The following is a 25,063-nucleotide window of genomic DNA, read 5'->3' on the forward strand; positions in this document are numbered from 1 at the left end:
TTGCAGCGATGCCACCAGCACCTTCTGTTCTGACATTTCTGTTTGCACCCAGCTGCCCCAGTTCAAGTTCCTCCTCGTTGCAACAGCAGCATGACAGCAGTCAGCACCCCACCTAGAGCAGTGCCACGCCTTTCAGCTTTGCTGATGCAGTTTCCAGTTCTCTTTTGTTATGGCCGGCAGCCAAAAGTTATGCAGATAATGCAATGCCCCAGAAACTGCTGTTGCTGCAGTGGAACTTAGATCTGAGGTCAGCGTGCCTGATGGATGTGGAGAGCATTATGGAGGAAGAAAGCTTGGTCCACCTGCTCTTTCTGCCTTCCTTGGCTGTCCTGGAGAGCTTGCCGTCGACTTTTCAACCCCAGGGTTTCCGAAGGGCTCTGAGCAGCATCACCTCTCTGTGGGCAAAAAGTCACTGCCTTGGGAGGACTTGGAACTGGCTTGGATTTCTCCAGCTGGACTTCCTGCAGTCCTGCGTACCTTAAAGGTGTCGCAATGCCAAGTTCCCCTCAAACCTTCCCTGGCCTCCCATAGCAGAGGAAGGCCATTTCTCGCAGGGTGCCATTGCTTTGGCTGCCATCCTTCGCCATGGCAGGCAGACTCCCCAGCAGGAAGCTCTGGACGTGCATCTCAAGGGCAGAGCTGAAAGCCTTCTGACTGAATGGCATGCCAGCGAGCAGATTCCATGTTCCCCCGGCTGCACATCTCCTTCCAGTGGACCTGCCCCATCTCAGGGGCCACAGGACCGATCAGCACTCGGCCAACAGCGCAGCTGCGGGTGTAGAGGCGAGCCTGGGACAAGATGGAGGGGGAAACAAGAGTCAGGAATAGTTGTGGGGGACCTTAGAGCTGCCCTATAGCAGGGCCAGCCCATCCTGAGACGGACTGAGGCAGCTATCGCGGGAGGTGGAATCCAAGCCCTGCCACCCCCACCCCCCGAACGAGTGAAGAGAACTGACTGTGGCTTCCAGCAGGGCTCTCTTGCTGGTGGCACCCCTCCCATGCACCCTCCCACTGCTGCCAGAGAAGCAAGGACAAAGCGGCAATGACCTCCAGGTTCCGGCAAGATCCCCCAGACCCCTTCAGATCCCACCAGAACCTGGAAGCCGTCACTGCCACCACAGGACCCTGGCAAGCAAAGTTGGGCAGAGGGGCACGGCAGCACCTTTCCATTCACCTCAGGGGTTTTTCCTGCCTATAGGAAATCTCAGCCCAAGCTTTTCCACCTACAAATTCCTTCTTGAGGAAGTGCACCCTCTTGTGTAAGTTGGCACAACAACAAGCAGGAATCAATGCATTGTTTTGTTTCCTCCTTGGGCAGAAAGGATTCACTAGGTTCTCCTCCTCCTCCTTTTATCCCTACAACAACCCTGTGAAGTAGGTTAGGCTGAGGGTAAGAGAGCTTCATGGCAGAGTGGAGATTAGAACCCGGGTCTCTCCTAGGTCCTACTCTAATACTCTAACTACTGAACCACACTGTATTTCTAAAACCTCATTTCTCTTTAGCTCAACTCAATGGCTAAGACATACCTCTTGACCCCAGCTTTTGACACTCAAAGAGCATATTTTTAGGACCCCCAATATTTTTGTGACTGTAAATTGTTTGGAACTGTTTTTAACATTGTGTTTCAATGTTGTGACCTGCCCATGGACCTTAGGGTGAAGGGAGGATTTAAAAATCACAATAATAGATTAATAAATCTATACATTTGTACAACTGTTCAGCAAGTCCAGAAGTGTGGATCCAGAGTGGGCTGGGCTCAGCACTCAAGACCGTATGTTGCATTTGGGCACAGGGAATTACCTGTGTGCCTGCACCTTTCAGGCCAACCCAGGATGCAAGCTGCTCTACCTTTGCTTGCCTCTCCCCCGCCCCACAATGGGCTAGGACAGGCTTCTTCAACCTCGGCCCTCCTGATGATTTTGAGACTACAATTCCCATCATCCCTGACCACTGGTTCTGCTAGCTAGGGATAATGGGAGTTGTAGGCCAAATACATCTGGAGGGCCGAGGTTGAGGACGCCTGGGCTAGGAGAAGGTAAAGGGACCCCTGACCATTAGGTCCAGTCGTGGACAACTCTGGGGTTGCGGCGCTCATCTCGCTTTATTGGCCGAGAGAGCCGGTGTACAGCTTCCGGGTCATGTGGCCAGCATGACTAAGCCGCTTCTGGCAAAACCAGAGCAGCGCACGGAAACGCTGTTTACCTTCCCACCGGAGCGGTACCTGTTTATCTACTTGCACTCTGAGGTGCTTTCGAACTGTTGGCAGGAGCAGGGACCAAGCAACGGGAGCTCACCCCATCGCGGGGATTTGAACCGCCGACCTTCCGATCGGCAAGTCCTAGGCTCTGTGGTTTAACCCACAGCGCCACCCGCGTCCCTAACATACTTTGGCTCAGATCTTCCATCCATTACCTGCATGACTGTGAACTCCAGGGACAACTGCTGTTCCTGGATGTCTCCGGCAGGTAAGCTGAAGAGGAACGGGGCATTCCACACGGGGTTGTAGCCCGCTATGGACTTGGTCTCCTTTGTGTCAATGACCTTTCCGTCATGGCAGAGGTGGATCAGAACGTAGTGGTCTAGAAAGAGGAAAAGCAGAGGACAAGGGATGGGAGATGCAGGACTCCTCAAGACGGACAGGTTTGTGCCTGACGGCTGGAAGAGGCAGAGATGGTCAACCTTGGAGTCCCTTCCAATTCCACCATTCTATGAAAGAAGGGAAACGAGAGAGATTCCTCTCCCCCCCCCCCAACTTTGATAGGTGGACAGGACTGCCACCACCTGATATTACTTGTCAAAGTTCAAAGAAAATTGCTCATTGGCATTAACAGCTGTCATCTTTGGAGATGTGCTTTCAGTGCCCATCTGTTGATCAGGATCAGGGCCTGCAAGAGGCTCCCTATAATGGATCATCACCTGATCATCAGCCCCAGGGAGCCCCTTGGTAGCCTCTGTGGAGGGAGAAAAGCTCCCCTAAGCTAGCATTTCCCACTCTGCAAAGAAAGCAGTTTCAAGCTGCAATTTCCAGAGTTGTTTAACAGTCCTGCCCTTTTCCTGGAGAACTCTGGGAAATGTAGTACTGTAAGCAGAAGAGGAGTCTCCTAACAACTCTCAGCACCCTTAACAAACTGCAGTTCCCAGGATTCTTTGGGGGAAGCCATGTGTGTTTAATGTGGTATCCTAATGCTTTCAATGCATAATGCAGACGGGGTCTGAGAGATCCCCATCTTAATTTGCTCACAGATTTTTTAAAAATGTGTGTGTATGCATATAGATTAAAATATGAAAATTTTATGAAAATTTGTGTCCTGAGTCCTGTACCTAAATCTGTGAAGGTACTGAGCATTACCTGCACCAGATCCCAGTTTAAACACAGAATTATTGCATGTGGAGATCACAGAGGAAGGCATAGCTCAGTGGCAGAACATCTGCTTTATATGTAGAATGTCCCAGGTTCAATCTGCGCTGGCTCCTCCAGGTAGGTCTGGCAGGGACTCCCTGCCTGAACCCTGGAGAGCTGCTGCCAGTCAGAGTAGACAACACTAAGATATAGGGAGCAATGGTCTGGCTCAGCAGAAGGCAGCTCCCCATGTTTGTGTGCGTTGGTACTTGCATCCTACCTGGTGTTCCCAGCATCCGGCTGACGCGTCCCAGGTTCTCTGCTTTGCGGACCAGAACTTTGATGCGATTGGCCAGAGCTTGATACTGGAGCAGGAGGAAAAGCTGCCCCAGGGACCTGGGCTGAGAGAGCCAAGAGGCGGAGCTCACGTCCTGGGAACTGTGGCACTGAAGGGGGAGAGAATGAACACGTCATGACATAGATATACACATCATACACATACAGGAGATAGCCAGCTCCAGTTTTATATTTCACATGGATTTAAGAACCTAAGAAGAGACTGCTGGATCAGGCCAGTGGATGCCCATCGAGTCCAGCATCCTCTTTGCACAGTGGCCAACCAGAAGCCTCAATGGGAATCCAGGAAGCAGGGTTCCAGAACAAGAGCAACTTTGCACATGTCACTTTGCGCTGCTTACGGCCTCTTTGTTGGGATGCCTGCGTGTCAAAGTCACTTGCCTAAGGCTTTAAAATGCTGTTTAGTTATTTCACTTATATAAAACTGCCTGGGCCTGCCCTTCAGGGGCCTACATACCCCCCAGGGCAGCAGCCAATAGGAGTTGAAATCCAATAACATCTGGAGGGCCAGTTTCCTAAGCCTGCTCCAAAGGGAACACCCACCCACTGTGGGCGTAGCCATGGGGGGGGGCAGCTGCCCCTCCCTAAATCAAGTAAATCATTACAAAATACATAACTAACTGAGGTTCTGCCCTCTCCTGGAAATAAATCCTGGCTATGCTCATGACACACATGCACACAAATAAAACCAGCCCTTACCCATCCAATACAGGGTTTCTGCCTGGACATTGAGGTCCAGCTCTGAGAGCCTTCTGGCGGTTCCCTCGCTGTGAGAAGCCAAGTTACAGGGAACCAGGCAGAGGGCCTTCTTGGTGGTGGCGCCCGCCCTGGGGAACACCCTCCCACCAGATGTCAGAGAGAAAAATAACTACCAAACTTTTAGAAGACATCTGAAGGCAGCCCTGTTTAGGGAAGCTTTTAATGTTTAATAGGTTATTGTATTTTAGTGTTTTGTTGGAAGCCACCCAGAGTGGCTGGGGAAACCCAGCCAGATGGGCGGTGTATATATAAATTATTATTATTATTATTATTATTATTATTATTATTATTATTATTATTATTATTATTATTATTATCAAACTGTGCCCCATGGGTGACCATGGGTGCAATTTGTGGTTGCAGGTGACCCACCCATCGCTAGGAATATTGGGGATTGGTTCTCAATTGCCTTTCTGTTGCTCCTTTTATTGCTTATATTACAATTTGAATTTTAGGGAACCATTGCTGCCCCAAGACCCTCAAGAGGTCCGCAGGCGGAGCGGGAATTGGGGGTCCCCGCCGGGCGCGAGGCGACGACTCCCCGGCCTCTGGGCGACGCGAGCCTCACCTTCGTGAGCGACAGCTCCTGGGCGAGCGCCGAGGGCGAGGCGCCGTGCTCGCCGGCCACCTGGGCGCAGGGGAACAGCACCTCGCCCACGAAGGCGTCCTTCCGACGGGCGAATGCCCTGGCGTACACAGCGAGGCGCAGCGTCAGGCCCGGCAGCTCTTGGCGGGCGCAGCCGGGGAAGCGGAGCTGCTGGTGGAACTCGGGGTGGAGGCTCCTCCGGCGCCGGGCGGTGCGCTGCGGCTCCGCGGAGCCCGGCAGCAGGCGCGCCTCGACGTAGCAGCTGCGGCTGGCGCCGAGGCCCCCGGGCAAGTGGGCGACGCCGACGACGTTCACCGTGAGCGTGGCCTCCGGAGGAGAGTAGCCGACGGCGAAGTGCAGGCGAGGTCGCGGCTTGGCCTGGGCGGCGGCGGGCAGGAGCCCCGCGACGGGGCGCACGGCGAGGGAGCTGCTGTCTCCCGCGGCAATGGTGCTCCGGCGCTGCGGGCCCCGAGGGCGCTGGGCAGGCGGCGCGCTCAGCCCTGGCGGGACGACGAGGCTGGGCAGGGAGGCGCGGCCGCGCAGGAGGGGCGTCGGGGGGCTGCCGTCGGGCGAGGCCGGCGCACGAGCAGCTGCAGCAGGCAGGCTCTCCAGAAGCTGCCCCGCCAGCTGGGCATACTGTTGCTGGATGGGCACCGCCGTCGTCGGAGAGGGCAGAGTGGGGCCCAGATCCACCAGGGGGCGGCCCGACGCCTGCGCCTCGCCGCAATCCGGGCGCCGCGTCCTCCGCCGGTGCCAGCAAATCGCGCAGCCGAGGAGCAGGCAGAAGCAGAGCAGGCTCAGCCCGACGCCCAGGAATACCTGTAAGTGCACTGAGCAGAGGAGAGGAGGACAATAATAGAATCTAGAGTTGTAAGGGACCCCGAGGGTCATCTAGTCCAACCCCCTGCAATGCAAGAATCAGATCTAAGCTGAAGCATCCCTGACAGATAGCCATCCAACCGCTGCTTAAAAGCCCCCAGGGAATGAGTGTGCATTCCATTCCGAGGAAGTCTTACAACCTGAAAGTTACTCCGAATGTTAAGTCCGAATTTTCTTTCTGTTTGCAGAAGAGGGTCATTTTGTGGGGAAAGCAACTGCAGAGCCTCAAGGGAGCAGGCCCCAGTTTCAGGGGAGGGCTCATCATGGGCCATCTATTTAATTTATTTACTGCATTTTTTTAAAAATAATAATATTTTATTAAGATTTTCCAAAAAGTTAACATCCACAAAAAACAACAAAAGTGAGAAAAAACAAACAACAAACATCAAGAATTCCAACAAAGAAACAGAAAAAAGAAGAAAAATACAAAAGAAAAATTTAGCATAAAAAAGAACACTCTTTTATATTAATAACTTTCAAAACCTTATTCTCTTTGCTTCCACCCGCCTTCCCTTCTTGTATTCTACTTTAAAAGTTAGTTCAGCAAGATCGTTTAATATTCATTTTAAACCTTTATCCATCCCTTTATAATCTTATTTATCTTAATCGCTAGAACCCCTTCATTTCATTTTCAGAGCCTTCAACATTCATAAATTTTACAATATTTTTGTAGGTAATCTTTAAACTTCTTCCAATGCTCTTCCATCTGCTCCTCTCCTTGATCTCGGATTCTGCCGGTCATCTCTGCCAGTTCCATATAGTCTATCACTTGCATCGTGCCATTCTTCCAAGGTGCATTTATACCTTTTTCTGCAAGGAGCTCAAGTTGGCTTACCTGGTTTCCCCCGCTTCCTTTATTCCCAGCAGCAAACCTGTGAGGTAAGTTAGGCTGAGAGGCCGAGACTGGACCCCCCAGTGAGCTTCATGGCCGAGTGGAGATTCAAACTCTGGTCTCCCAGGTCCTAGTCTAACACTGTAATCTCTGCACCACCACTGGACCTCCATCTATGTCCTCACTTCTCCACTCACAAGTAGGGATGGCCAAACATGTCCATTTGGGTTTTGCTCGGTTTTGCTTTTTTGTTTTCATTTGTAAGTTCTGTTCACATGTCCACATAAAGTTGCAGGTTTTTGAAGTATAACAAGACACCTTGAAAATTATTATGCAATCTGTATGCAGTTTTGCCTAACATGCACATTCCAAATGCAGCCGCACCATAAAGCTAAAGCTAAAGGGGCCCCTGACCGTTAAGTCCAGTTGCGGACGACTCGGGGGTTGCGGCGCTCATCTCGCTTTAATGGCCAAGGGAGCTGGTGTTTGTCTGCAGACAGCTTCCGGGTCATGTGGCCAGCATGACTAAGCCGCTTCTGGCAAACCAGAGCAGCCCATGGAAATGCTGTTTACCTTTCCGCCGTAGTGGTACCTATTTATCTACTTGCACGGGAGCTCACCCCGTCACAGGGATTCAAACCGCCAACCTTCCGATCGGCAAGCCCTAGGCTCAGTGGTTTAGACCACAGCGCCACCCACGTTCCATAGCCGCACTATAGATCTGTATAATGACATTGCACTATCACTATCGGCAGCTTTGGAATGTGTGGATTAGGTAGTATCTCCTTTAAGTGTGAACTGGATTCTTCCCCATCTCTGCTCACAACAGCTGGAGCAGATTGGCAACAACAACCACCACTAAGGCTCAGAAGGGCAAGAGCGGCAGCTCAAAAGAAGAGTAGAGAAGGCAGGGAAGGGACCCCATCCGACTCCCACTCTCTCCAAAAGATGCCTGCAGAGCAGCTCTGGCCTGATGACATCAGTTCGACATGTTTGCTCAGGAGCTAAAATAAAGCCAGACTCTCCTCAAACCAGATAAACCCCAGGGAAAGAAAAGCTCTGCTTATCAGGCCTGCAGTTTTGCTGACGCAGGGCTGTTGTGGAGCTAAGAGGCCCTTGCCTAGTCAAACAGCCCTTTGCAAAGCACTCAATCTGTGCTTGGCTTCCAGGTCAGTTGGCAGCTCACCCCAGAATGTGTGTGTGTGAGAGAGAGAATGTTGCATCTTCCCGTGAGATGGGAGGAGGGAGGGCTGCAGCGCAAGGCTAGAGCGCATGCTTCGCATGTAGAAGGCCCTGGGCCAAACCCCTCCACCTCTAACAAAAACGGGGGAAGAATTGTAGGGCTGGAAGGGATCCCACTCAACCCCCGGCAGTGCAGGAACTTGCCAATGTTTCTTTCTTCGTCTCACGTCCAGAACAGAAATCAATCCAGAGAACACCGATAAATAGTGCCTGCTGCTGCTCCTGTTTGCAGACTGTGGCCCCCAGGATGTTGCTGGACTGTCTAGCTCTCATCAGCCCTGAGCACTGGGCACGCTGGTTGAGGTTAATGGCAGCTGGAAGCCTCACAACACCTAGAGATCTGTGTTAGAAGGCTGCCTTTGATTTTTAGAGAATATGACCCACAGCTGACTTTTTAATGCTTTCCCGCTCCCTGAAAAGGGATGGGAAATAGAACCAGATACCGTAAAATCATAGAATGGTAGTGGAAATGTAAAGAAACTGAAGGTACATTCTTTCACCTTTGGTGGACGTGCCCAAGGATTAAGGCTTTCTGGGAGATGATCTATAATGAAATGAAAAAGGTATTTAAATATACCTTCCTGAAGAAACCAGAGGCCTTTCTCCTGGGCATGGTCAGCCAATTGGTGCCAAAGAAGGATAGAACTTTCTTTATGTATGCCACAACAGCAGCAAGAATACTCATCGCAAAGTACTGGAAGACACAAGATCTACCCACCCTGGAAGAATGGCAGATGAAGGTGATGGACTACATGGAACTGGCGGAAATGACTGGCAGAATCCGAGACCAGGGAGAAGAGTCGGTGGAAGAAGATTGGAAAAAGTTCAAAGATTATTTACAGAAACACTGTAAAATTAATGAATGTTAGAATGATGTTGGATAGAAACTAAGTGGTCTTTTGCTGTAATGCTATAAGGGAATATGAGAAAATGGTTATTAATAGGTAAAAAAAAATTAATGTTATAATATTTAAAAATTGAAGATTAAGATGAATGAAGAGGGGAGGGATTTGCTGAATTAACAATTGGAACTGGAATACAGAAAAGGAAGGCGTGAGGAGGTCCGGGAAATAAGCAAATGAAAAATATGTGATAGAAAGATTGAACTATTTTTTAACTATTTTTATTTTGTATTTTTCTTTTTTCTTTTTATTTTGTAATTTTTTTGAAAATCTTAATAAATATCTTATTAAAAAAACACCATAGAATGGTAGGACAGGAAGGGAACCCAAGGGTCATCTAGTCCAACCCCCTGCAACGCGGGAATCAAATGTCCTAATGCCAACAATGTGATGTAGTAGCAACAGGCCCCATCTGCACTATACTTTGAAAACAGTATGGTATCCTTGACAAAGCAATCAAACAGCTATGGCTTCCACCAAGGAATCTGGTAGTTTGCTAAGGGTGCTGAGAGTAGCAGGCAGGCCCCTCCCTCTGCCCCTCTCACAGAGGTGCAAGTGGCTTAACAGTCCAGCCCTCTTCCTAGGAAACTCTGGGACGGACCCATCTGGGGCCTTATCTACCTTATACCCTTGAAGCAATATTTTTGAGGAGCCATGGAAACCCAAAGAACCCTGGGAATGGCAGTTGGCTCAGGGCGCTGGGGCTAAAGGTTGGACCGTGTCCATTTTTTTACTGAGCATTGATTCTAATTTGTTTAGACTGGTGACTGGGAGCGGCCGCAGAGACCACATAACACCGGTCTTGAAAGACCTACATTGGCTCCCAGTACGTTTCCGAGCACTATTCAAAGTGTTGGTGCTGACCTTTAAAGCCCTAAACGGCCTCGGTCCAGTATACCTGAAATAGCGTCTCCACCCCCATCGTTCTACCCAGACACTGAGGTCCAGCGCCGAGGGCCTTCTGGCGGTTCCCTCACTGTGAGAGGCCAAGTTACAGGGAACCAGGCAGAGGGCCTTCTCGGTAGTGGCGCCCTCCCTGTGGAACGCCCTCCCACCAGATGTCAAAGAGAACAACAACTACCAGGCTTTTAGAAGACATCGGAAGGCAGCCCTGTTTCGGGAAGCTTTTAATGTTTGATGTATTATAGTATTTTAATATTCTTTTGGAAGCCACCCAGAGTGGCTGGGGAGGCCCAGCCAGATGGGCGGGGTATAAATAATAAATTATTGTTGTTGTTGTTGTTGTTGTTTACAGGGTGGTTATATGACAATGACTGCTCACCCTGATTTGCTTGCAGGGTGGGTGGTCTCTCCATTAGTCACTTGTTCATCCCACACACTTTGCAATCCATCTTCCCACCACTTTCCAAACTGCCCACGGCCAGAGTGCTTTAGTCCCCTTTCAACGCACAAAGCTAAGACACGAATCCCTCCTCCTGCAAAATGCTATTGCTCCAGATTCACCCATACAAAGGAAAATCATCCGCAGAATGCCCACCCCACAGGCTTAAAAGGCTCTTTAGCGCCACAGTAACAGCCATGCCTTCTCCCAAAGAATCCTGGGAACCGTAGTTTGTTGAAGGTGCTGAGAGCTGTTAAAAGATAAAGGGACCCCTGACCATTAGACCATTAGGTCCAGTCATGGCCGACTCTGGGGTTGCAGCGCTCATCTCACTTTACTGGCTGAGGGAGCTGGCGTACAGCTTCCGGGTCATGTGGCCAGCATGACTAAGCCGCTTCTGGCGAACCAGAGCAGCACACGGAAACGCCATTTACCTTCCTGCAGGAACGGTACCTATTTATCTACTTGCACTTTGACATGCTTTCGAACTGCTAGGTTGGCAGGAGCTGGGACCGAGCAACGGGAGCTAACCCAGCTGTGGAGATTCGAACCGCCAACCTTCTGATTGGCAAGTCCTAGACTCTGTGGTTTAACCCACAGGAGACCCCTATTCTCACAGTGCTACAGTTTCCGTGTGCTGCTCTGGTTCGCCAGAAGCGGCTTAGTCATGCTGGCCACATGACCCAGAACCTGTACGCCGGCTCCCTCGGCCAATAAAGCGAGACGAGCGCCGCAACCCCAGAGTTGGACATGACTGGACCTAATGGTCAGGCGTCCCTTTACCTTTTTTACAATCTCCTTAGGAAACTATAGTTCCCATGATACTTAGGGGGAGGGGGGGAGGATGGAGGAGGAGGAGGAGGGCATACTCACCATGCTGGTGTTTGTCTAGCAGGACCTGGACCAGCAGCCACAGGAAGAGGAGGATCACCAACCCTTCAATCATCCCCTTGCAGAAGAAAAAGATGATGGACTGGCAGAGGGACAGAGCTGGGAAGATGTGGTCCTTGAAGAGCGCCATCCCCTGCCTTGCCCCAGATGGGAGTGAGAGCCCGAGGAGGGTCCTTGCTCACCTGAGCCGGGCATTTGGGGCGGACAGAGGAGGACAGTGGAGATCAGCCATGGAAGAAGAGCAAGGCGGCAGCAGCAGCCGGGGAGAGCTCTGCAGCAGAACCTGGCAGGCAGGAGAGGTAGAAGCAAGGTCCCTGGGGGGGCGGAGGAAAGGGGCTCGTGGGGCGCAAAGGATCTAGCATCCCCGGAGCCTGCCTGACAGTGTGCAAGTCAACGCGTCTCTCTTTAAATAATCCAGAGCTCTGCAGGCAGATCCTCTGGCTCACACCACATCTATTCCGGTCCGCTTGAGGCAACCGGCAGTGACCCCCTTTCCTTCCTCCCCCCGCCCCCCATGGGTTGCCATTCCGCATCAGGAGCAACAAGACCAGCCACGCAGAATGTCATCTGCCTTGCAGGGCAGGTACATTATTGGAAGGCCCATGACCTCCCCAAAGGTGGGCTCCTTGCGAAACAGAGAAGGAGGTATAAATAGATCCTGGGCGAGAGATGCCGTCCGCTTCGTAGATCTTGCAGGCAAGAGATGGTGATGTGGTAAGACAGCTGTGAAGATCAACCTCGCCTTTCTGATAGAGAAGGCAGCTCTTTGATCTCTCACTTTTGTCTTTGGTGTTGAGAGAGCTGCCATGTAGATGATCATGCGCAGGGGGCGTTTTACTCCACAGAGATTACTCCCCCGAGCAGAATTAGAATTGTAGTTGAACATGTAACTTCATGTAGGGATATCTTGTACTGCAATACCCGTCCCTGCAGTGCTTCCTATAATGTTCATCAAAGCCCATGCCCATCCAGCGAAGGCCCCTTGCAATGTTAGTTAAAAGCTTCCCATTTGCAGCTTCTGCCCCTTTTGTTGGGTGGCAACAGCATGAAAGATGAATAGCTTATTGGTCCCTCGCATCATCCATTAGCCCCTGTTTCTGTAGCAGGGGTGAATTACTGCTTTCCACTGTGTTTTGTTTATAGTGAAACAGTGTTATTTCTCATCTAAGAATGAAAACCATTTTTCACTGCACCCAGGAGGAGGCACGGTAGCCCTGAAAGGGCCTCACTGCATGGCCCCAATCCACACTGAACACATGATGCCTGGGGGATGTTGCGCATCATCTATGTGTGACGCAAGTGTGTCACAACATCACACGTCTCCTGACACCACGCAGCCTGGTGCAGCCTTCTGCAATGTTCCGCCAGCAAAATATTAAGGGGGCAGAAGACACCTCCGCCCCCTAGAGTTGGCATACCTGACCTCCCGGCAAGGAGCAAAACGCTCAGGGCGCCCCCAATCTGTCAGTCCTTTGCAGGAGGGATTCAAGTGCACAGCAGAAATTTAGGTTTGTGCATTTCAAGTGGATGCAACAAATCCGCTTGGTAAAAAGAACAGGGCATTTTGCGGAATAGAGAGTGGCAGGGAAATGCCCTAAAAAGTGTGGAGCGAATGAATGACTAAGAGGAAGCTGCCTAAACACACTGTGAGCAAATCGGGATGAAGGCAGGACATATTCACGTTGTGTGCCCTTTCCACAAAAAATCATAATGCTCAGTAAGAGACAGGGCAAGCTTTGGGCCAGCAAATCAGGGTGGATGCTCAAGAAACAGGTACTAAGGGAACGTATTACCTCTCATGGTGGGGCTGCCTGCTAATACAGACACTTTGGGGACTGGTATCCTCAGAAATATTCAAAATAATTTGGGAGCTCCTGCAGTTCTCCCTCGATTCTTGTTTATTATACAGTGGTACCTTGGGTTACAGATGTTTCAGGTTACAGACTCCGCTAGCCCAGAAATAGTACCTCGGGTTAAGAACTTTGCTTCAGGATGAGAACAAAAATCGCGCGGCAGCAGCGGGAGGCCCCATGAGCTAAAGTGGTGCTTCAGGTTAAGAACAGTTTCAGGTTAAGAACGGACCTCCGGAACGAATTAAGTTCTTAACCTGAGGTACCACTGTACACCTCTTCAAAGGCTTGTCTCTCTTTAGCTCAAACCTGGAAGGTCTTAAAGGAACCACCCCCAGATTTATGGCCCAACAACGTTTGGCGAATGGCCATCGCTGAGAAAATAACACTCGTTTTAAAGTGATAAACAGAAAAATGGATAAACTTTATGCACTATGATGGCCTTTTGTTCTCCTGGAGAAGAAGAGGCTGAGAGGTGATCTGAAGGTCACAGGACAAGCTTGTTTTCTCCTGCTCTGGAGGGTAGGACCAGAACCAATGGATTCAAATTGCAAGACGGGAGATTCCAACTAAAGATTGGGAAGAACGTTTGAAGGTAAGAGCTGTCGGGCGTTGAAGTGGACTCTCTGTCATGGGTGGATGGCTGTCTGTCGGGGGTTCTTTTCCGACAATTCCTGCATTGCACTGGGTCAGGCTAGATGGCCCTTGGGTTCCCTTCCAGCTCGACAGTTCTCTGATTCTATTTGCTTCTCATCCGCAGGGTGAAAGGCTCCCCGTCCTGGCCTACTGGATTGCAGCAGTGGGGGACACGGCCAAGGGCATGCCAGGAAGGGTGGCTCAGAGCCAAGAAGTCTGACGCTGGCATGCTTCCGCCGCCTCGGCTTTTCCAAGGGCGTGTGCAGACCAGCAGCAGAGGTGCAGGTGTCCCTTTTTTCAAATTTTAACTAGTAGTTTTGTTTTATTCCTATTTAATTTAAACCCTGCCACTTCCCCAAATTTCGGAATCTTTTCTATCACTTTAGGGAGTGAAGTTTTTGGATCTTCTACTGTTATCACTAAGTCATCTGCATATGCTTTTAGTTTAAACTCACTTTCCCCAGTTTCTACACCTGTGATCTCTTTATCTGCTCTTATTTTTCTGGCAAGTACTTCCCGTACCAGGATGAACAACAATGGTGATAGTGGGCATCCTTGTCTAGTTCCTTTTTGTATCTGACATTCGTCTGTTATCACCTGATTTATAATTAATTTTGCTTTTTGTTCCGAGTAAATTGCTGGTATTCCCTATAGAAATTTAGGGCCGCATTTAATTTCTTCAAGCAGCTTTGTCATGAATTTCCAAGAGACGTTGTCAAAGGCTTTTCCAGCATCTATAAACATCATTGCTGCTTCTTTTTCATTTTTGACCTCCAGGTATTCTATTATATTCATAATATTCCTTATATTCTCCTTCATTTGTCTACCTGGAAGAAACCCTGCCTGATCTTGATATATATATACTCATTCAACATTTATTTCAATCTGCTAATATTTTTGCAAACAATTTGTAATCATTGTTCAACAGGGAAATAGTAGTGCCTGGGCAGTGGACAAGGGTCCGAAGCAGAGCCCATCTATTTTTAGCTTATCTGAAAATCTACAACCATACAGATTAAGATTGTCAATGATTGTTCCCGTGTGCTCAGAGGCCAAGAGAAAATGTTCCAATAAAAAATATATTTCACTTGCAGTTTCCAAGCTGCCGCGGTGGCAACGTCCTTGACTGGGTCTGGAGGGCTGACCTGAGATAACCCTGGGCCAGCTTTCCCTCTACGTCCCGCCCCTCCCTTGGGCTGCTCTAGGGGAGCATGATGTGGGACATGTCATGGTGACCCCAAGGACCTTTTCATCCATCCCTAATGGAGGTAGAGAAGGAGACCGGAGAGGAAGAGCACTAGTTCCACAGGATCTTCAATGTGCCCAAACCCACATTGGGCCCCTGACCATGAGGTCCAGTCGTGACCAACTCTGGGGTTGTGGCACTCATCTCACTTTATTGGCCGAGGGAGCCGGTGTGCAGCTTCCGGGTCATGTGGCCAGCATGGCAACCAGAGTAGCCCATGGAAACGCCGTTTACCTTCCCGCCGAAGTGGTACCTATTTATCTACTTGCACTTTGACGTGCTTTCGAACTGCTAGGTTGGCAGGAGCAGGGACTGAGCAACGGGAGCTCGCCCTGTCGCGGGGATTCGAACTGCCGACCTTCTGATCGGCAAGTCCTAGGCTCTGTGGTTTAACTCACAGTGCCACACGTGTCCCTGAAGTACAGCTATTAATCCCGTGAAATAATCAGACAGGGCCAGCCCGCCCATGAGGCAAGGTGAGGTGACTGCTTCAGGCAACAGGGGTGGCAGATCCAGCCTCCAAGGTGTGCATCACTCGCTGCCACTCCTTGGAGGCTGGAACTGACTCCTCAACAGCCCCACCTGTGCTTCCTCTACAGCACCTCTTGGCAAATCGGAGGCACTGCTGGTCCTGGGGAAGAAATGGCAGGGGCTGCTCTCTGGGGTTTCCTGGCCTCTGCACCCAGAGTGCGCCCCTTTCCCTTCCCACTAACAATGGCCTTTGATTTCCGCTTCAGCTATCAGGTAAGGTTGATTACCTAGTGGTGCAGCAATGAAATTGCTAGCCCATTTTCTAAGCTAAGCAGGGTCTCTGGTATGTTTTAAAATTGGATGAGTGGCCATGTGTAATTCTATGGGGAAGAAGATGAGAAAGGAGGAGGAGAGGAAATTTCCCCACGGTGGCCAGGAAGATCGTTTTGGGAGGCCCACATGCAGTCCAGGAAACCAGCAAGCCTCTCCTGACCTGGCCAAGGGTAAGGTAAAGGGACCCCTGACCATTAGGTCCAGTCGTGACCGACTCTGGGGTTGCGGCGCTCATCTCGCTTTATTGGCCGAGGGAGCCGGCGAAAAGCTTCCAGGTCATGTGGCCAGCATGACTAAGCCGCTTCTGGCAAACCAGAGCAGCACATGGAAACGCCGTTTACCTTCCTGCTGGAGTGGTACCTATTTATCTACTTGCACTTTGACGTGCTTTTGAACTGCTAGGTTGGCAGGAGCAGGGACCGAGCAACGGGAGCTCACCCCGTCGTCACAAGTCCTAGGCTCTGTGGTTTAACACACAGCGCCACCCGTGTCCCCTGGGCAAGGGTCCCCTGCAGTAAATTGCCTCTGAACCTGGATGTGCTATTTAGCTCTCAGGGCTAGGAAGAACAGTGACTTTTTTATTCCTGCATTTATATGCAGCTGAATTCTAGATCAGTCCCTAAGGGTTTTACGAAAAAAGACAACAAAATCTGTCTGTCTGTGTCTACGAATGATACACAATGGGGACCCCAGACTACGTTTTTATTGTGCTTTTGTGATTGTTCTCGGGATGGTTTTGAGGCAGTTCCACATGATCCCATTTTGAATAGTGGGCTCCTCTTCTTTGGAGGTTTTCAAGCAGAGTTTGGAGGCCGTCTGTCAGGAATTCTTTAACTGAAATTCCTGCATTGCAGGGGGTTAGACTAGATGACCCCTGGAGTCTCTTCCAACTTTACAGTTTCATGATTCCATCAGGATCACAAAACAACTGCTAAAGCGGAAATCATGCGTGGGCGGTCTGGAATAAATCCATCAGTCCGAGATCCCCATCCGTGCTCTAATGTTGGGCCCTTGTGACCTCAACATTCTCTAACCCCCTACAGACCACACACACAACTGATACACATTTCCTTCCTCCACCGATAATTCTGAAAACTGCAGTTTGTTAAGGATGCTGGGAATTATAGTTCTCTGTGTGGGTGAACTACAGCTCCTTTTTTGGAGGGGAGGAAATGTGCTTTAAATGTATGGTGAGTGTACAGGAGTAAGAAGGTATGGGAGAACTGAAACAAATTTGTGTCACTTGTAAGTTTGTGATATTAATTTATTACATTTGGTTTGGGTTTGAAATTCTGCTCCTATATGTTTGGCTGCAGATATGCCTCTGTTTTTGTTTTAGTTAGCATCTGGTATTATATTTTGCTGTGTTTTCTCATAAGTAAATATATCACAAGTAAATAATAAACAAAAACCTGGGGACACCCCCCCCCCAAATTAATAAATAACTGTAGGGTGCTCCCGCTGCCTGCCAACTTGCCTGGGCTCCTGCAGCCAGCAGCAGCCTCTTGGCTGCAACCCCTCTGCAGCCCCCTCCTTCCCACCCCTCTGAACAAAGCTCCTTGCTGTTCTGCTGGGAGAAGGGCCATGCTCTCCCCACAAGCAAACAAAAGAGGCTCAGAGAGGAAATGGACTGGCCTCCTGCAGCCGCTCCTCAGCATCCCTCCTCCACTGCCCACCTTTGCTGCAAGGGGAGGGCTATAACTCAGCGCTGGAGCACCTGGTCTGCATGCAGGAGGCTCAGTCCCCAGGAGCAGAATCTCCAGGTGGGGCTGGGAAGTCAGTCCCCTGCCTCAAACCCTGGAGAGTCCGTTGCTGCCAGCTAGAGTAGACAGCACTGGTCTGAGTCCGTATCGGGCGCCTTTCAGTGAGCTACAAGCAGGCTGGTGCCACTGTTTTGGGGTCTCTGAATTTTTGCTTCCTTGGTTGCAAGGCAGTTCTCCAACCAACTACAGTGGTACCTCGGGTTACATACACTTCAGGTTACAGACGCTTCAGGTTACAGACTCCGCTAAGCCAGAAATAGTACCTCGGGTTAAGAACTTTGCTTCAGGATGACAACAGAAATCGGGCTCCGGCGGCGCGGCAGCAGCAGGAGGCCCCACTAGCTAAAGTGGTGCTTCAGGTTAAGAACAGTTTCAGGTTAAGAACGGACCTCCAGAACAAATTAAGTTCTTAACCTGAGGTGCCACTGTAAAATCCTGGTGCACTTTTCACGTAACTCAAATTCTTCTGTCTTGCAAAGTGATGTGGAAAACAGCACCCGAGAGTGGAAAATGGCCCGAGGCCTTTGCACTTCATTTGAAAAGAACCTTGTGCCCCAATAAGGGTCTCTGGCCTTGCTCTCTCCCATCCGCCCCCCAAGATGCCCCCCAAACCAGGCCTGTTAGTTCCCACTTACCTGCCTGCACAGCCTTGCTCCCAAAGTGAGCTGGGAGGATGGAGGAGTCCTGGAGCGGCCCTGGAAGTCCTGGCATGGAGGCGCCTGGCAGGAACCAAGGGAAGGAGCCCAAAGCGTCACTGTGGAGAGGTTGAGGAGGAGGAGGAGGAAAAAGAAAGAAGTGCTAGGTCCCCAGCTGGGAGCCGCTTAGAACTGGCAGTAAGGTTTGCAGGTGGCAGGTGCCTGTTGCTGGCAGTGCTGGAGAGCGGGGTGGCATTGGCAGGGCTGATAAACAGAAGCGAATAAAGCTCTCTAAGCCCACAGAGCTGAGCAAACAGGTGGAAAAAAAAATATTCTGGAGTGTTTACTCCCCTTCTAATCCAGGGGAAGGGCGGGCTCCCAAAGCAGAGGGTGGGAGGGAGGATGCCAGAACAGCGGTGGAGTCAAAGCCCATTCTTAAGTGTTTGCTGCCAGGGAATGTGGCGTTTGAGAGGCAGGATGGCAGGAGGGGCAGCCAAGTAGCAGGGTGGAGGGGCAGGCCCAGCGCGAGGGGAATGCAAGAGGGCAGTGGCCAGGGACAGACAGGCCTGTCCACTTGGGTTCTCAGTTTTCCAATCTTCAATTCAGTTTCTCCACATTTGTGCAGCTACCCGGCTCAATCAGCTCTGCTCTGCCTCTGCAGTTGGAGGTTGCAGTGCTTCTAAATACAGTGGTACCTCGGTTTAAGAACTTAATTCGTTCTGGAGATCTGTTCTTAACCTGAAGCAGGCTCTTAAACTGTTCTTAACCTGAAGCACCACTTTAGCTAATGGGGCCTCCTGCTGCCGCTGCGCACCCATAGCACGATTTCTGGTCTCATCCTGAAGCAAAGTTCTTAACCTGAAGCACTATTTCTGGGTTAGCAGAGTCTGTAACCTGAAGCGTATGTAACCTGAGGTACCACTGTACAGTGATACCTCGGGTTAAGAACTTAATTCGTAGTGGAGGTCCGTTCTTAACCTGAAGCACCACTTTAGCTAATGGGGCCTCCCGCCGCCACCGCACGATTTCTGTTCTCATCCTGAAGCAAAGTTCTTAACCCGAGGTACTATTTCTGGGTTAGCGGAGTCTGTAACCTGAAGCTTCTGTAACCCAAGGTACCACTGCTGGAAACCACAGGAGGGGAAGTGTTGCTCGTGTCCTGCTTGCTGGTTTCCCTTTGGGACATCTGGCGGTCCACTGTGAGAACAGCATCCAGGACTAGGTGGACCACTGGCCTGATTTGGCCGGCTTTCCTTATGCTCTTATATGTGTTTTTAAGTCCTCATGAAAATGGGCTCAGAAAAGACTCAATATGGAGGCCAATTGGCCAAAATATTGGGAGATAGTAGAAAAGGATGGAGACGCATGGAGATTGCAGAGTTTTGAGAAATTGAAGGATAAAGTGCGGGACTGGTTACACTACGGTCAGATTAGGGAGGTTTTAAATAAGGATAAAAAAACAGGCTTCCAGGTGGAAAAATCGAAACTAGAAACAGAACTGTTAGAACCAAAAACTAAGGTACTTTCAAGAATGTATAACTTGCTGTTAAAATGGAACACTCAGGATGAAACGGTTAAATCAGCCATGATAAAATGGGCACAAGACATTGGCTACAACATTATGTTTGCTGACTGGGAACGGTTATGGACCACCAGTATGAAATTTATGGCATGTAATGCCTTGAAAGAAAATATTATGAAAATGATTTACAGGTGGTACATGACCCCAGTCAAGCTTGCAAAAATATATCATTTGCCAGACAATAAGTGTTGGAAATGTAAAGAAACTGAAGGAACATTCTTTCACCTTTGGTGGACGTGCCCAAAGGTTAAGGCCTTCTGGGAGATGATCTATAATGAACTAAAAAAGGTATTTAAATATACCTTCCTCAAGAAACCAGAGGCCTTCCTCTTGGGCATTGTCGGCCAAATGGTGCCAAAGAAGGACAGAACTTTCTTTATGTATGCGACAACAGCTGCAAGAATACTCATTGCAAAGTACTGGAAGACAGAAGATTTGCCCACTCTGGAAGAATGGCAGACGCAACTGATAGACTATATGGAATTGGCAGAAATGACTGGCAGAATTCGAGACCTGGGAGAAGAGATAGTGGAAGAGGACTGGAAGAAATTTAAAGACTATTTGCAAAAGTATTGTAAAATGTATGAATGTTAGAATGATGCAGGATATGAAGATAACATGGCATTAGTGACATATTTGAGAGGAGTATGCAAAATTGGTTTATAAGAACAAAGGTGAAATTTGAACATTATGTCAAGCTCAAATAATTGATAATAAAGGGGGAAAATTGGAGACATAAATAGTTGAAATGTATAATATAAAACAAGATTGAAAGAAGGTGAAGTTTTGCTGAATAAGATTTTGTAAACGAGAACACAGAAAAGGGAGATGTGAGGGAGTCAAGAAAGAGGGTTATGGAAATGATACTTAAGAAATTGAATCTTTTTCTTTTTTTCATGTCTTTTTTATGCTTTTTCTCTGTTTTTTTATATGTTTTGTATGTTTTTCTTGTATTTTTTGGTTTTTTTTGATTGACTGTGATGGTGTTTTTTTTCTCTTTGGTTGTGAATGTGAAGTTGGTTATATTGTTTAAAACCTTTAATAAATATTTTATATATATAAAAAATAAAGTCCTCGTGAAAATGCACCAGCATCTTAGTGCACATTTCACCTAAAAGGCACATTTTTTTGGAAGCAATTTTGCCTAAAGCACATATTTTTGCAAAGCAACCCCCTCCTGCCAAATAGAATGCATTTTTGGGTACCGTATTTTTCGCTCCATAAGACGCACTTTTTTCCTCCTAAAAAGTAAGGGGAAATGCGTGTGCGTCTTATGGAGCGAATGCAGGCTGCGCAGCTATCCCAGAAGCCAGAAGAGCAAGAGGGAGAGCTGTGGAGCGCCTCTTGGTCTGCTGGTTTCCCAGCAAAGCAGGATGAGGGACGGTAAGGGCTCCCTTCTGTCCCTCACCCTGCTTTGCTGGGAAGGCAGCACAACAAGAGGTGCTGCACAGCTCTCCCTCTTGCTGTGCTGGCTTCAGCAATCGCTGCGCAGCTTGCTCTGGCTTTTCAGGGAGGTGGGAGAAGGGATGGAGGCAGCCTGTCAGTCCCTTCTCCCACCACCTGGAAAAGCCAGCAAGAGCCACTCTATCTTTAAAGAGCCACGCCGAGGGAGCGTGTCTTTTCTTGTTTTCCTCCTCTAAAAACTAGGTGTCTTATGGTCGGGTGCATCTTATAGGGCGAAAAATATGGCATGTTATTTTCATTTTTCTGCACACTTTAACCCAGTGCATACCTCTGTGTACACACTACCTGGCTGGAGAACTGCCCTGCAAAATTCAGAAAAGGGCAGATCATGAAGGATGGCTAGGCTTCAGTCTGTCGATTGTTTGAGATGGTGCAAATGAGGCAGGTTTGCCTTTCAGTGTGGAAAGAGTCAAATTTCTCCCTGATCTCCAATAATGGGGCATTACTGGAAGGAGATCTTGGGAGGGCCACAATTGGGGACTGTGCCTTTAACAGACCCCCCTCAACTTCCTGAGTGCATACAGTGGTGCCCCGCAAGACGAATGCCTCGCAAGACGGAAAACTCGCTAGACGAAAGAGTTTTCCGTTTTGGAGGTGCTTCGCAAAACGAATCTCCTATGGGCTTGCTTCGCAAGACGACAGTGTCTTGCGAGTTCCTGCTGGTTTTTCCCCCTCCCCCCCTTTTCTAAGCCGCTAAGCTGCTTATCAGCTGATCCGATCAGCAGATAAGCCGCTAAAAGCCGCTAAAAGCTGCTAATAGTGCTAATCCTCTAATCCGTCAATGGGCTTGCTTCGCAAGACGAAAAAACCGCTAGACGAAGAGAATCACAGAACAGATTCTTTTCGTCTTGCGAGGTATCACTGTATTGCATGCAGAAAGAAAAGCTGGCAAAAGGGCAGGGTGGGGGGTGTTCCATGCTGGTCCCAATTCTCCCTGCCCTCTTTTTGCAATTCACCAGTTTGCTTCCATAGCAAACTCTCCAGCAGGGTACCACTGGCTCATTACTGAAAAAAGGAGGCACTAATTTGCATAAACTTTGCATACGCTGATGTATATGTACTGATGCAAATTTAGAAATGGCTATAATTTATATATCAGCATTCGTCCAGATTTGAGCACATAAAGCTTACACAGAGGTTAGATCAGGGGTAGGCAAACTAAGGCCTGGGGGCCACATCCGGCCCAATGGCCTTCTAAATCCGGGAATCAACGTGTTTTTACATGAGTAGAATGTGTGCTTTTATTTAAAATGCATCTCTGGGTTATTTGTGGGGCCTGCTTGGTGTTTTTACATGAGCAGAATGTGTGCTTTTATTTAAAATGCATCTCTGGGTTATTTGTGGGGCATAGGAATTTGTTCATCCCCCCCCCCCAAAATAGGCCCCCCATAAGGTCTGAGGAAGAGTGGACCGGCCCCCTGCTGAAAAGGTTTGCTGACCCCTGGGTTAGACTATCTCTGGTCTCTGAGTTTTGACTTGTTTGCAGGAAGGTCATACAACAAGGGGTGCTCATTCGGCACTCACCCCAATTTCCCTTTTGATATTCATTCATCCCACATTTCAATTTATTTCCCTGTCACTTTCCAAACTGCAAAAAGAAAAGCCAGCTTCTTTTTAAAAGTGGATTTACTGCACAATTACTGTAGTTTTACTTGTTGTTAATTCACCGTAAGGTCCCAGGGCAGGATACAACATTAAGACACAGTATTAAATTGATTGTGGGGGTTAAATGAGGAGGTAGAGAATTATATACACTGGTACCTTCGGTTGCGGACGGGATCCGTTCTGGAGCTCCAATCGGATCCCAAGGTTTCCGCAACTGGAGGTGCCTGTTCTGTGCATACGTGCAGTGCAATAGAGCGCTACTGCGCATGCATGCGCGGTGAACCTTGAAAATATACTTCGGGGTTTGCCACGTGTGTATCCCGAAGGATACATACCAAGAGGGGCACGTAAATAGAGGTACCACTACTTGAGCTCCTTGGAGGAAAAAAGGTGGGTTAGAAATGCAACCGATCAATTCATAGAATCAGAATTGGGACCCCACAGGTTATCTAGTCCAACCCCTGCAAAGCAGGAATCTCAACCAAAGTGTCCATGATAGATGGCCATCCAACCTCTGCTTAAAAACCTCCAAGGAAGGACAGTCTTCACTGGTCACCACCTTTATTGATTCAAGCAATCTTGATTAATTCAATCAGTCAAGGGAAGAAACATGGGTGCAAAAAGGAGTAACACTCCTTGCGGGATAAAAAAAATCCTTCCAGTAGCACCTTAAAGACCAACTAAGTTAGTTCTTTGACTATGGCAGACCAACACGGCTACCTATCTACTCCTTGCGGGAGTTCCTTTAAGTTCCTCGCCAGTACTGCCATCTAGTGATAAGCGTAGAGAACTGCAAGCCAAGAGGGCTTCTAACATGCTCTGAAATTGATCAGGGAAGAAGGCCTGCAAAGTAGGTCAGGCCCAAAGAGCCCAAGGTCACTGGTTCGAGGTCACTCATCGAGACCTGTGCAGCCATGTGGGGTTTCTGAACCAAGCCTTCCACATCCTCCTACAAGTCTCTTAACCACAGCACCGCAGGGACTCATATCTGTGTTTCCTTATTGACACCTTTTTTTTTTTGGTAACTGTGCTCATCTATTTACAGAAATGCAACCAAAACATCAGCAGGCAATAAAGCCTAAGGCATGGGTAGGCAAACTAAGGCCCGGGGGCCGGATCAGGCCCAATCGCCTTCTAAATCCGGCCCGCGGACGGCCTGGGAATCAGTGTGTTTTTACATAAGTAGAATGTGTCCTTTTATTTAAAATGCATCTCTGAGTTATTTGTGGGGCCTGCCTGGTGTTATTACGTGAGTAGAATGTGTCATTTTATTTAAAATGCATCTCTGGGTTATTTGTGGGGCATAGGAATTCGTTCACCCCCCCCCCAAAAAAAAATATAGTCCGGCCCACCACATGTTCTGAGGGACAGTGCAGCTGAAAAAGTTTGGTGACCCCTGGCCTAAGAGAAAGAAGCACAACCCTCTATAGCATTGGTTCCCAATTAGGGGTCCGGGGACCCCAGGGGGACCATGAATCCATCCCTTGCCTCTCCCCAACTAATATTTTTTTTCCTCATTTTTGCATGGTAATATCACAAATTTTATGGCCTGTATTAGCACATTGGCCAAACTCTGTTTTGAAATCCCACCTCAATAACAGTTTTGACCTGCCAATAAGCAGCAATATATCACTCCTCTCGTGAGGGAGAGCGGGGCGTCCAATTTCAAGGCATCACCAATATCACACAATGATCTCAGCCAATAACACTGCTGATCTGAGCTGCCTTCCCTCACAGGGCAGCTGGTTGCCCTCACTTCATTTTTTTTTAAAAAAGATTTTTATTGGTTTTACAAAAAAATTTTAAAACAAAAGAAACATATAAAAAGACATACAAACATGTATAGTTTCGTACCCTTTTTTTCATAAACCTTGTTTCTCGGACTCCCCCATACCTCCCCTTTCTGTATCCCAATGTCCAAAGTTTTTCAGCAACTTCTAAATAGTTCTGTCAAGCCTCTGTCCTCTTAATCTTTCCTTCATTCTAATCTTATATCGCTGTAACCCTTTCTTTCTCAAAACCTCGACATTCTAACATTCATGCAGTTTATAGTAGTCCTTAAGGTAAATTTTAAACTTCTTCCATTCTTCTTCCGCCGTCTCCTTCCCCTGATCACGGATTCTGCCAGTCATCTCAGCCAATGTCATGTAGTCCATCACTTTCATCTGCCATTCTTCCAGGGTGGGTAGATCTTGTGTCTTCCAATACTTTGCGATAAGTATTCTTGCTGCTGTCGTGGCGTACATAAAGAAAATTCTGTCTTTCTTTGACACCAATTGGCCGACAGTGCCCAAGAGAAAGGCCTCTGGTTTCTTAGGAAAAGTACATTTAAGTACCTTTTTCATTT

General features: G+C 48.8%; 2 protein-coding genes across 2 annotated transcripts in view; one reads left to right on the plus strand and one right to left on the minus strand.

Moving 5' to 3' along the window:
- Positions 1-25,063, plus strand: part of LOC308594513 (uncharacterized protein) — a 284,112-nt gene that overhangs the window by 32,473 nt on the left and 226,576 nt on the right. The window lies entirely within an intron of this gene.
- Positions 140-18,762, minus strand: LOC308594576 (synaptotagmin-5-like). Its single transcript, XM_081207818.1, has 5 exons — positions 18,066-18,762; positions 5,026-5,873; positions 3,622-3,787; positions 2,414-2,580; positions 140-789 (listed from the first exon to the last, which is right to left on the minus strand). The coding sequence occupies exons 1-5, from the start codon at positions 18,139-18,141 to the stop codon at positions 628-630; spliced, it is 1,419 nt and encodes a 472-aa protein (XP_081063944.1). The 5' UTR covers positions 18,142-18,762; the 3' UTR covers positions 140-627.

The sequence above is a fragment of the Podarcis bocagei genome (genome assembly GCF_964188305.1).
Source record: "Podarcis bocagei genome assembly, chromosome: 9".
NCBI lineage: Eukaryota > Metazoa > Chordata > Lepidosauria > Squamata > Lacertidae > Podarcis > Podarcis bocagei.